General features: G+C 41.0%; 1 protein-coding gene across 6 annotated transcripts in view; it reads right to left on the reverse strand.

Annotated features, from left to right (window-relative positions):
- Window positions 1-11,648, reverse strand: part of LOC129359558 (fibroblast growth factor receptor 2-like) — a 54,355-nt gene extending 42,707 nt beyond the window's left edge. For 2 of the 6 annotated variants that reach the window (XM_055029204.1, XM_055029203.1), the window contains exons 1-2: window positions 10,939-11,648; window positions 7,959-8,221 (exon numbers count right to left, since the gene is read on the reverse strand). In XM_055029204.1, the coding sequence (XP_054885179.1) occupies window positions 7,959-8,142 (184 nt within the window). In that variant the 5' untranslated portion in view covers window positions 8,143-8,221; window positions 10,939-11,648. The remainder of the gene's footprint in view (window positions 1-7,958; window positions 8,222-10,938) is intronic. The other 4 variants (XM_055029202.1, XM_055029201.1, XM_055029205.1 and 1 more) reach the window with 3 other exon arrangements.
- Window positions 11,649-13,256: the final 1,608 nt, after the last annotated feature.

Consider the following 13,256-nt stretch of genomic DNA (forward strand, 5'->3'; position numbering starts at 1 on the left):
CAATTACTGTGAGCAGGTGAGTGTTAGTAATCTACGTGCCCACACATTCCTGTCCAACCTCTAACGAGGTTAGTATAGATGCTAGGCAGGCAAACTGGTGTGCAACTGCAAGCACTGAAGGTAGCATAACGTCAGCCTGTCAGAGAGGGAAAGCAGCGAGAAAGGTCTGGTGGAAACGCTTGTCAGGCAGGGGATCTGGGAAGGTAGGGGGAGAACCCTTCTTCTTTGACTATTTTTCTGATTTTCACTGTGCAACTAAACTAGAAAACTCCTGACCTGGCCAACTCTTCTGTTTTCTCTTGTCTTCACTCTGCTTCATGATTCTTTGGCCATAAAAGATCTACATCCCCTACACAGGATGTGCAAAATTCAGCCAGCAAGCAAGAAATAAACAGTACTGGAACCAAAGTGCAATAAAATCTACATTTCCTGGAGGAAAACCAAATCTGCCAGCTAGCGTATATAACAAGTCCAAAGTGAGGAGGGAGAAGGGCTTACAATCCACAAAGACAAGTAAGAAACTCTAGGATTGGAGACAAACACACACTCATGCAACCCTGAAATTAATCATCTCAGTTGTCATTCAAATAAGGCTTCAAACTGGCTACACTTTAAGTGCCTTCTGAAAGTATTCACATTTGCCACTTTACACCAGCAAACATCCTATTTGTATTTAACAGAAGATAGTGAAAGCTGAAGTATTTTCACAAAATAAAAAATCTCAAAAGCTTTCAACCCCACATAAAATCAATTTCTCTTAAGAACAGAACTCGCAAATTTGTCAATAGTTTCTCCTTCATAAGCGATGACTCTCTGCAGCTCCTTTAAGGGCCTGATGCTCTGACTAATACTCCACTCGCCTATCAAATTAGGGCCGTACTGTTTCCAGTGTTGAATGGTGGAGTGAACAGTGTCCCATGAGATATTTAATAGCTTGGGATATGTTTCATTGTTTTATTGCTTAACTCTGCTCTAAGCCTCTCTACAACTTGACCCCTGCAGTGTGTTTCTTGGCCTTCACGATGCTGCTTGTTCACTAATGTACTCTAGGATTCCTCTGACGCCTTCACAGAACAAACTGATGTAATTTGATTTCTGAAAGCAATATTTTGCACTGGATTTTATGTAGGGCTGTCACATTCAGATTTTATGTGTGAGAATATTTTCTTTATGGTTATGCAGCATTTTGTGCTTGCAATGAATACATTAAAGTCTGTAGTGGTAACTTGGAAAAGCACAATATAGTTCAACAGTAGGAATGCGTGTTATATTGCATATTTCACATATTTCTAAGGTATATTGGTATTAGTTTGATAAATAAAACTGGGACAATATTAATAATCCATGTTTATGTCAATCAAGTTATCATTTGTGTATGTGTTTCAATATATCAGCGATAGATTGTCGGTTTCTTAGAAGACATGTCAGCAGTGTGATTGTTTCAAAAGGTTAGGTAAATATTAATACAATGTCAGTAAATAGTACTTACTGTAACAAGTTATTGTCGTAACCTGTTACAGCAATATTAATAACAAATATCGACATCAGTCCATGTTCTCATATCAGTGCCATCCTATTCAAGAAGTGTGAATATCTTTGCAAGTAAAACTGGAAGGAAGGCACATTTTTTCTCTCGGGTGAAAATGCAGCAATTTCCAAATGCTCTGTGTTTGTTGGAAACAGCTTAAGAACAAACCTGTTGAGAAAGATTGGAGAGAGGAAAAAAGCAGCAATGGAAAAGCGAACAAAACAAGCCAATGATGATGGTAAATGAGGAGAATTTTGGCTGGAGCCTGATAGGTGTAATTATAGAGGCAAAGGAACTCCCAGTTTTTTCCTACCTCAGTGCACCTTTTCAACAACGCCCCCACCCGAGTCATATGTACTTGTGTGTGTGTGTGTGTGTGTGTGTGTGTGTGTGTCGTTGAAAAATACCAGAATGCATGAAACACACACTCATCACCGCTGAAAGGCTTGGGAAAGTCATCGGGCAACAATTCAGAAGTTGGGGCATGTGTACAAACTTTGAAACAGTCCCCCCAGGCAAAGAGGCAGGTACAGTTCCAACATTGTCTTTGTTGCTACTAAAGCGGAAATAATTAACCCCTCCCTTCCCAGAAAGCCCTGAATGTGTGGTCTGATAGGAGGAGGGTCAGGTTGATTGATGGGAGCTGTCTCTGTTACCTTTTTACAACATTTCTACACCACAAGCCTCCGCTTTGGCATTGCAGCTGCTGCAAGATTTTCCCATTTATTAGTGTTTTAAATAAGTAACTGCTAGGATGGGGGTGTGGAGAACTTTAAGATGATCCTGTCAAAACAAAGCAACACCTGGGATGTGAATACACACATGCTAAAACAAGTACAAAAGCAGTAGAAAGAAATTTCTCCAAATCTTATTAAAGGTAGCATGCAGGTGTTAGTTTTGTCATCCTCCATCTCTTATCACTGCTGTGTGCATCTGTCTCCCTCCGTCAATCCCTCCTTCTCTTCTTCTGCCCTCCCTTTCCGCTTTGTCCTCTCCTTCCCTCTTCCCACACATCTTCAACCCCCAACCTACTCCCACCAGTGACCCCACTGACCTAACCCTGACCCTTCCGTAACCTGTTGACACCTCTCCAACATACCTGATTGTTCATGGGAACCTCTGACATTCAAAGAAGAGCAGAAACAGGAACATTATTGGAACAAAGTGTTTGAATCGATTGCACAATACTTTTAATAATATAGAAATAAGTTACTTTCTCATTTCCCACTAACCAGCTCTACTACTCCTTGCCACTTTCACCTGTGTTCCTTTGCCCATGCAATTATATTTCAAAACTCATTTGTGTCTCATTTTTCAAAAGCTACAACAGGTTTCAGGAAGTCCCTATCGATGCTGGCAGTAATTAGTTCTGCAGCCTGACTGCAGTGAAATGCACACAGCAAAAACACAATCTCTTACCCAGTATTTTTGGTGTAGTTTCTGGTGCAAATTTCTTACTACACTTTACATAAGACAAAACCAACTTACAAGTAACTTTTCTGCAAGACATATCAGCTTGTTTTGGCAATACAACTGTTCTTAGTCAGTCATGCTATCTTTCAGTTTGGCACAAACCAGGATGTGGTTATTTGTTGTATTTTTCTGAGTTGTTCCATCTGTTATTTATTTCCCCTTGTCTTTGCAGGTCATGGCAGCTTTGGTGCTTATCTCCAACGATTACCGGGTGAGAGGGAGGATATTCCCTGGACAGGTCACCAGTAATGAAACTAACTTTTACCATCACAGATACCAAAATCAAACCAACACTCCACATCACCCTGAACTCCATCAAGAAATTGACTTTTTTGTTGTTGTAGGGGTCAATGAATGGACTTAAAACTTTTATTACAATATTTTATGATACTATTGTGATATTGAGAATATGAACTATATTTCTTTTTTTTAGGTAACTGTATGGCTGTGACTGCAGGGCATAAAAATCATAGCCACACAAACACAAATTTTCCATTTGTGCGCTTCTTGGCACACTAGTCACGTGTATTTATATATATTGATACTGTCACTGAACAAACAGTGGAGAAAATAGTAAAATTAACAATCCCGACAATACGGGCAGTTTTGTTTTTTAAAAAAACATCATTCCATGTGATTTATGACACCAATCAATCAAGATTCTTAAAGAAATGCAAAATGCCCACCCCTATTTTATTTACAATCATGCACTACTGTATGATGGCCTGTCATAGAAATTTTTAATAATGTGATAACGCGAATATGAAGCTGCATGTGCTTCATCCAGTAGATGTTTAGATAAATCGAATTAACCAGTAGCTTTTAACAGACCTACATGCATGAGCCAAATTAGTTTGGTTTAAGGCAGGTAAAAGTACACATTTATCTATGTGTACTTTTTATTTCTGCTTTCCTTTCTCGTCTGACACCTGAACATGCCGATTCTGATTCCCATCTGCATCCTGCTGCGGACCAAACGGTCCAATCTGGCACAAGCAGAAGCTTTTCCAGGCTTCTTATCAGGCCAGCTTGAGGTGGGCCAGCGCAGCGACAAGCCAAGGCAAACAACACACTGGGACCTTCGGTAAGTTAATAAAAGTCCTCGTGTGAAAGCTGTGCATCTAGTCCAAAAAGCCCCCACCCTGAATACTGTTGCTCAATAACACACACACACAGTGTATTTATGTAGAGTTCAGTTCCACTGTCAAAGCCACACACTCCAGAAACACACTGGATGTCATTAACTGGCCAGCTGACACTTTTATGCATTTACAACTGCACTCCTACTGTGTAAATACCACGGTGTTACAGATAGGCAGATCTGTACCTCATTCTAACACAAAAACACTCTTACACAGTTTTTCACTTGTTTAGCATGAGCTCATTTTGTAGCTAATTACTGAAGAAAATCAGGTAGCAAAACACATTACAGAACACTTCACAACCTCTATCTGAATATAAAGCTTAAATTTATCTTATTCCAATGTCTGCCTAAGCATTGAGGCTCTTCCTTCATGTACAATGGAGCGTAGATTTTTTTTAACTACTGAAGTATTTTGGAAAAACCGCCTCTCTGCTGATCAGAGCGGGTTTTTTTAGGAACAGAGTCTGGCAGCAGCTTCAGGAACGCAGAGCCAAACTATGAGCCGACTTCAGTCAGCTGCTCTCATTCCAGGGTGCCTGGTGCCATGTTCATCCCACATGAAATACAAAAGGCACTCAATGTCAAAGACACACACCATTCAGATTAGGCTTCATTGCTGTTCGGTTCTGTCAGTGCATTTTAATCGCTGTGCAAACGGAGAGCGACTGGATGATGTAAACACTCCCGTAGATACTGAAGCGTCTGCAGCAACAACAATGGGTCTGTTGTGGAGGCTGTAGCCAGCGAGCTCGCTCCACTTCTTCTGTTACAGCGGTTACAGGTAAACAAACTAGCCGGGCCACCGGAGGTGCAGGCGTGGGCTCAAAGGAGACAAGACTGATATGCAATCTGAAGCATCTCCAGCAATCTGTGCTCCTCCACACACACACACGCAGGCGGCGGTGTGACCCGAGCTGCAGGGCGGCTAGGGGTGGAGCTGCTGGAAATACTAAACATCTTTAAAGGGGAGGTTGTTGTCAGGTTAGAGAAAAACGAGGTATTGGTATTCTGTCTCTTCAACATGTGCGTACTATAGGTACCATGTCACTCTGATTCAATCAAGTAAAGTCATTAAAGCTGAACAGAGAAACTGACTCAGATAAGATAGGTCTGTGCACGGTTTGCAATACAATGGAAAAGAATTTGTTGAACTTTCTCCAATATCTTCAATTAGGATTTTATGTGATAAACCAACACAAAGTAATGCCTAATTTTGAAACAAGGATGCACTTTTTTAAACTGTGAATGATCAAAAGCATTAAAAAAACACCAAGCTTTAATTTAAAAAACACAAGCTTTGAAGAGGCATCTGAAAGTTCAGTCACTTTTACTCTGAAACCTCTGAATAAAATCCAGACCTACCAATTACCTTCTGAAGTCACACAGACTGGAAAATTAGTAAGCCATTAGCAGCATCATGCTGTGGGAATGCATTTCTTCATCACTGACAGGGAAGCCATCAGAGAAGACGGAAATTTTGAGACGAAAACTCTGAATCTGCCACACAAAATTTGAGCAAGGAATAGAGGCTCACCTTCAGAATGCCTCAATAAAAGTTCAAGCCTGAATCCAACTGAGAATCTTTGGCAATGTTTTAAAATGATATTCACAACTCAGTCTGCAGCAAATAAGCAATTAATCAGACAATTAAAAAAAATAGCTAAATTGCCATTCTGATAATTCATATTCAGCTTTGTGTAAAGAGACATCATAATCCATCTGATTTATGGTTTCAGTTGTGTGATTTTTGTTTTCATTTTATTTATTGTCTTTGGCTGTTGTGTTTTATTTTAGAGATATCTTCCAGACCCAGTGTGAAGTGTACTTTGTAAAAATACAAGTTTATTGGTGTTTGAGATGAAGAACTTGCATTAAGATGCCATCAGCAGCATACTACTTGAAAATGGTCTCAACAACAAAATCATTTATTGCAGCAACTACTAGGGCAATTTATCCCTAGCTAAATTTGTTATTATAACAGGCCTATTCACAACCACAGTTAAACAAATATGACTAAGCCTGAGTTGATATGCAAAGAAAGATGGTCATTAACTTCAGTCTATAGATACATAAAGGGTTTTATTTAGGGGTAACAGAGTAGGGTTAAATACAAATTGACATGTTTTGAAAAATCACACATCATTTTCCTTCTACTTTGCACAAGTAGGCAGCACTTTGTGTTGGGTTATGAATTAAAATCACAATAAAATGCATCAAAGGTTGTGCTTAAACCTTGATAACCTGTGAAGTATACATTCTTTTGCAAAGCCCTGTATGCTTCACCATGTGACCCCTCAAAGGTCTACCCATCTTAATCTCCAGTCACATGACTTCACCGCTGATCAACTCTTCCCAAGAGAAGGAGAAGTCAAATATGCACAAATCCTCTTAGAACTTTCCAAGAGGATTGTGTAACGTTGTTAGGCTCGCTCCGTCCTCACTGTGGCCACATAGCGTAGCAGTGGAGCCGTGTGGGGGCTCTGAACTCACCAGCATGGAGCCAAACAGTCTGGCATAGAACAACAAAAAGAACAGGAGACAGCAGTTCAAGCAGCCTCTCATCAAGGTAGGCAAGAGGGATACTCTGACCTCCGGGGGAAAGGGCAAAAGTAGGTAGAGTGTGGGTGTGACAGAGACGGGGGTTGTGGTTTAAAAAGTGATGCTCACTTGTTGGCCCAACTTAAAATTAGCATCCTGATTAAAGCCTGAGAACAAAGAGCATTGGAATGCGGTTTACCGTCCGTCACAACAATTAATTAACTTGTCTATAACTAGACTGAGACAAGCCTAAAAATACTGGAAAATTACACCACAGCAGTGCGAAGCAAGTTTCTGAAGCTTTAGGAACGACGTGTTTGGAGTAACGCAGCAGCAGAACTTTCCCTGTGCAGACGTGACTTTCTCTCCTCACCCTCTATGTTTCTCTTCTAATGCAGGAAGGTTTAGTAGACAGATGCCAGGATAAACACAGTCCCACCCTCGTTCTCCAACACACACATACGCACACCAGAGGGTCGCAAACCTGGCTTTAACACTCAATCACACCCTGGACCAGCAGAGACGTCAGTGAGGGAAAACAGAAAAGTGTGAATCACTCACCCCCTGGTGTGGAAAACAACACCTCATTACTCTGAAGTGAATGATTCCCCTTTTGTTTGTTTAATTCAATCACAAACTTGGTGGGAACTTGCAGATTTGTAATACTCTCTAAAACCTTAACATCTATGGATAACTTTTCTTTATTTTTTTAAAGAAGACTATATTGTTTTCCTTTTCTCAGCCCATAGAGTGAAGCCAAATTTCACTAAAGCATCAGCATTTAAGTGGACATCCCTCCAATGTTTACCTCTCAAACATAATCTCACATTAAGACCAGAGGCAACATTCTCTTCTCCATCTGTTCTAAAAACTTTGGTCACTGTTTGTCCCAAAATTGTGTTTTGAATATAATTTTACTGTGTCAAAGTCAAAGAGAAGGAATCCATTGCTGAAAGAAATTTAAAAAGGTGCTTATTTTGCAGACTGTTATGCCTTTCTACTGTTCTGCTCTTTAAAACAGAACCAGCTGGTAAAAGCTAGTTAATTAGTCAGGAAATCTGCAACATAAACATGGCACTCAGCTGTTCGCACATGATAAAATACTTCATCAATTTTGCCTTTCTTGTGAGGTGAAGAAATGTGCAGGAACCTTCTTTCAGCCAGCTGACTGGCAGTGCTTTGCATAGGCCAAAAAAAGGCTCAAATATTGCAACAAATCCAAAAGCATAAAACAAAATGTGTGTATATCTTTGAGCTCATGCTCAAGCTGCTCACCTTCAGGTTCCACGCCGGTCTCCTCCTCCCTTGTGGCGGTGATGGGCGGTCGGGCCACGCTGACGCTCAGCAGAGACAGCAAGACGGCGGCCAGAAGCCAGACCCACAAGGCCATCCCGTCAGAGGGGGACAGGGCTCCCCATGCCCCCCTTCTCCACCACCTCCCCCTGGACACTGATCCCATCTGAGGGGGTCCACCCAACCATCAACTGCTACGGTGGGGGTCAGCCTGTCACTCTCTGGAAATCACCCAGTCGCCTGGACTAGGAGGTGAAGGAGAAAGAAGAATTTTTAGCATGAGGAGAGAGACGGAGACATTTTTGTTTAAACAGCAACAAGAAATACTTGATTTTATTGCTTCTGTAGAAACTAGACCTAATTTACATTGACTTTATTTTTGGAGTGAAGAAAGTAGAGAAATGCTGTCAAACAAGCCATGCCACAGGCATACCGAAGCAGTGAGGCGGCGCAGCCACAATGCGTCTCCACTCCTGGTAATCATATGGATTGAGGATATATCGTGAGAGCTGTAACAGTGTTTTTGAGCGGCGTGCGGTCAAACCAATTTGGTGTTTCTCCAAGTCCCATGGCCACAGCATTTCAAAGATCAGACTCAAAAATCTTTATTCAATTTCACACAATTCTGAAATGGAAAAAGTTGCTCCAACACCGGCACCTGTTCCATTTTAGCATACTCATATACTTTTTCCCCCTCTTTCAACTCAAACAAGGAATTATTTGTGAGCGATGAGGTGCAGCAGGTCTTAAAAAGCTTAACTACCCTCTTCACTTCACTTTCATGCGCAACAGATGCACCAAACCTGTTGCCTTCCCTGCTGCTGCTGCTGCTGCTGCTGTTAATTGTTTTTAATAACATTCCCTTGACTCGATTATAAACCAGCTTTAACTGGAAGGCAATATTTCAATACTGGGACACACGCATATCAGCCTGTTTAGCCAGACATCTGCGGTTGAAGCGCGGTTTAAGTGTCTCTGGAGGTTTGCTCAAGTCACGCTTCCCTGCACTCCCTCTGCTCCAGCTGGACGTATCGGCTGGTTTCACCCAAAGAGACACATCTGATTCCGGCTTTTTAAGCAGAAATAGCATCTTGCACATTTTGTCATTTTAAACTTCCACAATTTTCCATCCTTAATTCTCAAAATGTTAAGTTTTTCCACCATTTTTTTTAAACACTCCAGACATTTTAAGCACATAAAATGTACCCAGTTGGAATTTTTTTTCCACTAATAAGCTCTATTTTCAAATCAACACATAAATATAAAACACTAAAACAGATTTCTTAAAACACAACTAGTGAGGCTTTCATTCTGTTTGTAAAAGTTGAAAAACTAACAATGATGTTGCTGTTTGGTATCTAAGCAAAAACCGTTTAAGGAGGCAAGTTTAAAAATCTTGGTAATGGATGTTAGAGAGGCTACAAAGAAGTGAAATTTCTTTGTTTAATCGTTTCTAATAAATATGTTTTCAGAGATTTTCCATCAGTAACTCAAAACCAAACTGACAATAAGAAAATTAATGTTAGAATGAGAGTGAATCAAAGATAAACATGGTATACATATTAAATAATGTCAAAACATGTTCTTTATGTATTTATTTTCTAAAGATAATGGAAAAATAAGCATCATCTGTAAACTTTAATATTTTTTCATTGCTCAATTTTTTTTGTTTCCACATTTATACAGTCACAGAAAATGACAAAAATAAATACTTTTCTAGACTTTACGAGACTAAGTAGGAACCCATAACAGGAGAAAATGACAGATGATGTTGAAAATACGTCTTTTAACTTTTATTAATTTCTTTGATCAGGCATGCATGTGTTTTGCTGATTATTGCAATTACATATTATTGCTTCGAAACTCGGCGGTTCACTTGTCGGAACTCCCTAAAGCGAGACGAAAACATGGATTACTCTGCAAGTCAATGAAGAAAAAAAGTTCTATTGACAGAAACGTAATTAGATAGAATAAAAACTGCTCCGCTTGAAAGACGCATTCCCTGCTGCAGAGTTTGGATTTCGATGCTGCAGACGTGGACCTCTGCGCCACACATGAGCGCAGCTTCCTTCTAATACTCCGACTCTGAACGACATTTCTTGGCATTGCATGAATTCTCATTGAAATTCAAATAACTTGGCTTTTCCCTCCACCCCCTCCCTTCCCTCCACAATGGGGGCTCATTTGAAGCTGCTCTGTGATTTAGGGCTCCGGCACCAAGCGGTGAAAAAACAACTGCAGTCACGGGGTAATTGGCACCATAAATGCCATGTAGGAAAATTAAGCCACGTAATAAATAACAAGGACACTTGTTAATGGGTTCTAAAGTGATGATGATGCAAGGTGTAGCGTAGCATGGTGTACCTTTCTAGAACAAACTCACTGTGCACATTTTCCCCTCAACACACCATCACTGTGATGGCAGCATCAGGCTGTGGGGAAGGGGAAGCTTTAGAAACATATCAGCTTCTCAAGGCAATCACTAAATACACTGGTTCGTTAAAGAATAAATAAATGATGTTGTCAAATATATTTAATAAATTTACAAAAACAAGCCCTGAGCATTTTATACAAAAAGTTGTGTTGGCAGCATCATGCTGTGGGATGTTCTTTGGGAAGGTAGAAGAAAAACAGCTGAGGGGCGCAAAAACAATTAAGACTGAGGTTTAGCATCCAACAAGTAAACTAGGAGCGCGTTCACTTCATGTGGACTTTAACGTGTTGGATGAATATGGGTAATGCCATTTTACGCATAGCGCATTTTTTAAAATTTGAATATCTAAAAGTAAACTTCTGTGGAGCTGTTCCTCAAGAAGGAAACACATTTTGTCTTTCAGCCGCAAACCCAGAGGATTTCTTCTCTAACTTAAGGCGGCCACAGGAGTATTTACATGCAATACGTCAGGGAAGGGTTTGCAAAACTGCGTCCTTATTGTAAACAGACAAAAAAAAGAAAACTTACCAGAGAGGACTAAAATCGTGGAGATCTCTGTTTTGACATGCACGGATGAGGGAAGAGAGGGCATGAGATGAATCCAGAGAGAGAGGAATGTTTCCAACACCACAATGCAGCCAAAAAACGAAGGAAAAAATCGAGGCGCTGCCTTTTCTCAGCTTACTATTCCACAATCAGCCGGCATCGACTCTGATCAGATATATCCAAAACCAGATTTGCAGCTGCAGCCTAATGCCATGCAAGGGAATCCGAGTTTACGCAACTTATCCTTCGAAAACAGCGCAGAAAACCATGTCGCTGTCCCCCCTTCTCCGAAACTTTCCTCCCCGTCACCAAGTTCCTTCCAGAGCGCAAAACATGCCCGGAGCTCCCGAGCTGCAGAGCTGCACACTTGTCAACTAAACAGAAAGTCTGCGGGCGCCACGGACGTGGAAGGAGGCTGAAACTGGAGCAGAGGATAGTTGTCCGATGCGGAATGTCATAAAATCCATCAAAACTCGGTTCCCTCCGGAGCGAGAAGCGTCTTTACGCGTCTTCTTCCAGTCCTCCACCAACAGCCTTCGCACGGTCTTCTCAGACTCTTTTGTCAGGTTTAGGGGTTTTTTTTCTCATTCTTACGTCTTATACACCGCCCTCCTCCTTCCATCCAGAGGGTGTTACTCCCCCAAACCCCCCTTCCCACTCATAAGAAGTGTAATTCGAGACACTTCCTGGCCACAGTGCCTTTGGGCCCTGCCTTCCTCCGCCCATCACATACTGCAGAGTTCCCTGCGCTCAAACTTGCTCTCACACGGGGTCCAACCCGAGTTGAGCGCCTGTGCTGTTGCAGCTCCGGAGCTGTCGGAGCTCAGAAATACATCGCCGCCTAGTGGAAAATAAAAGAAGGGCGCACAACCAGATGCGCTTCTCCAATCTGCAAGCTGTTCAGATTTGAAAGGACATCATTACAGCCCATAAACTTCATAAAAACACAATTAATAAACTCTGAGATCAAAGATAAATATATTTTACAAAAGAAACAAAATAGCTGTCATAGTACTATAAATAACCTCAGCTAGTTGCATATGTATACATTTATCCCTCTGGTACAGTGCCATGGATACACTTGCCTCGAACCTTTCCACATTTTATCTCATTACAACTCCAAACATCCATGCATTTTAATGTATCTGACTGAGAAACGCAAAGTAGTGCATAATTATGAGAATGAAGGAATGTGAGATTTGGTTTTGAAACTTTTTTGTTAAGAAAAACGGACCCTTCTTTGCAAATAGAAAGACTGATAATTGGTATCTTTATTTGGAAAGTAGATCAAGCTCAGTCAGATTGCATGGATGCAGTTTATTAAGTACTTTGACTAGGCCATTTAAACCAATACAAGTTATTCCATGCCAGCTCTGGCTGCATGTTCAGGGTCATAATCCTGCTGGAAGGTGAACCTTTGTTCAAGTTTCAAAAAGGTTATTTTCCTACAATTGTTCCGTATTTTACCTTCATCCTTCTTCCCATCAACACTGACCAGTTTCTCTAAACTCTACTGAAGTAAAACATTCCCATAGTATGATGGCATCACTTCCACATTTCACAGTGGAAATGTGAAATGTGGACCCGTCTTTATTTCAAGACAGGTGTTTTTTCTCATGTCTCTTCCATAAATGACAGATGTTGTTTCATATCTTAACACTGCTTCAAACTTAAACAAAGCCATAACTTGTCTGCTGGGTTCCTGGGTCTTCACGATGCTTTGTTTTATTCTAAAATCCAGTAAAATACATTCAATCTTGTGGTCGTAATATGAAAATTTGCAAACGATATTTTAGTGAGTCAAAGAGAGAATCTTTGAGGATAGCTCATGCAGTCACAAAAAAAAAAAAAAAAATCTGTCTGCAGCCACCTCAGGAGAGAAAGAAGGCAGCCCCCCTGCAGTTTGTCCCCCACTGCCTCAAGCTGTTTCCTGCATTTATTCGGCCATTCAAGTGCTCTTAAAGAGACACAAGAGAGGCTGGAAAACTCTAATCATTTTTATTTGTGTCTTCTTTTTCTTTAAACAGCATCCATTCAAATTGAGGAGAGGCACTAACAAGACTCCAATGTGACGACTCAAAATGTGAATGGAGAGTTTTGGGTGATTGTTTTTGTCTTCCCCAATCTCTGCCTGCCCCAGTGAAGCCGTCAGACAACACGGGATCTGACAGCTTGGGTTGGAATAAAGAGGGGGCCAGAGGCGGGCCTGCAAAGTTCGAGTCATTTTTCAAGAGTGGGACAAAATGCCCCCCACAGTTTCTGCCTCTCTGTTTGTCTCTTTCCTTCCTTCCTTCCACTAC

Source organism: Poeciliopsis prolifica, unplaced genomic scaffold (genome assembly GCF_027474105.1).
Source record: "Poeciliopsis prolifica strain line A6 unplaced genomic scaffold, Auburn_PproV2 SCAFFOLD005, whole genome shotgun sequence".
Lineage (NCBI taxonomy): Eukaryota > Metazoa > Chordata > Actinopteri > Cyprinodontiformes > Poeciliidae > Poeciliopsis > Poeciliopsis prolifica.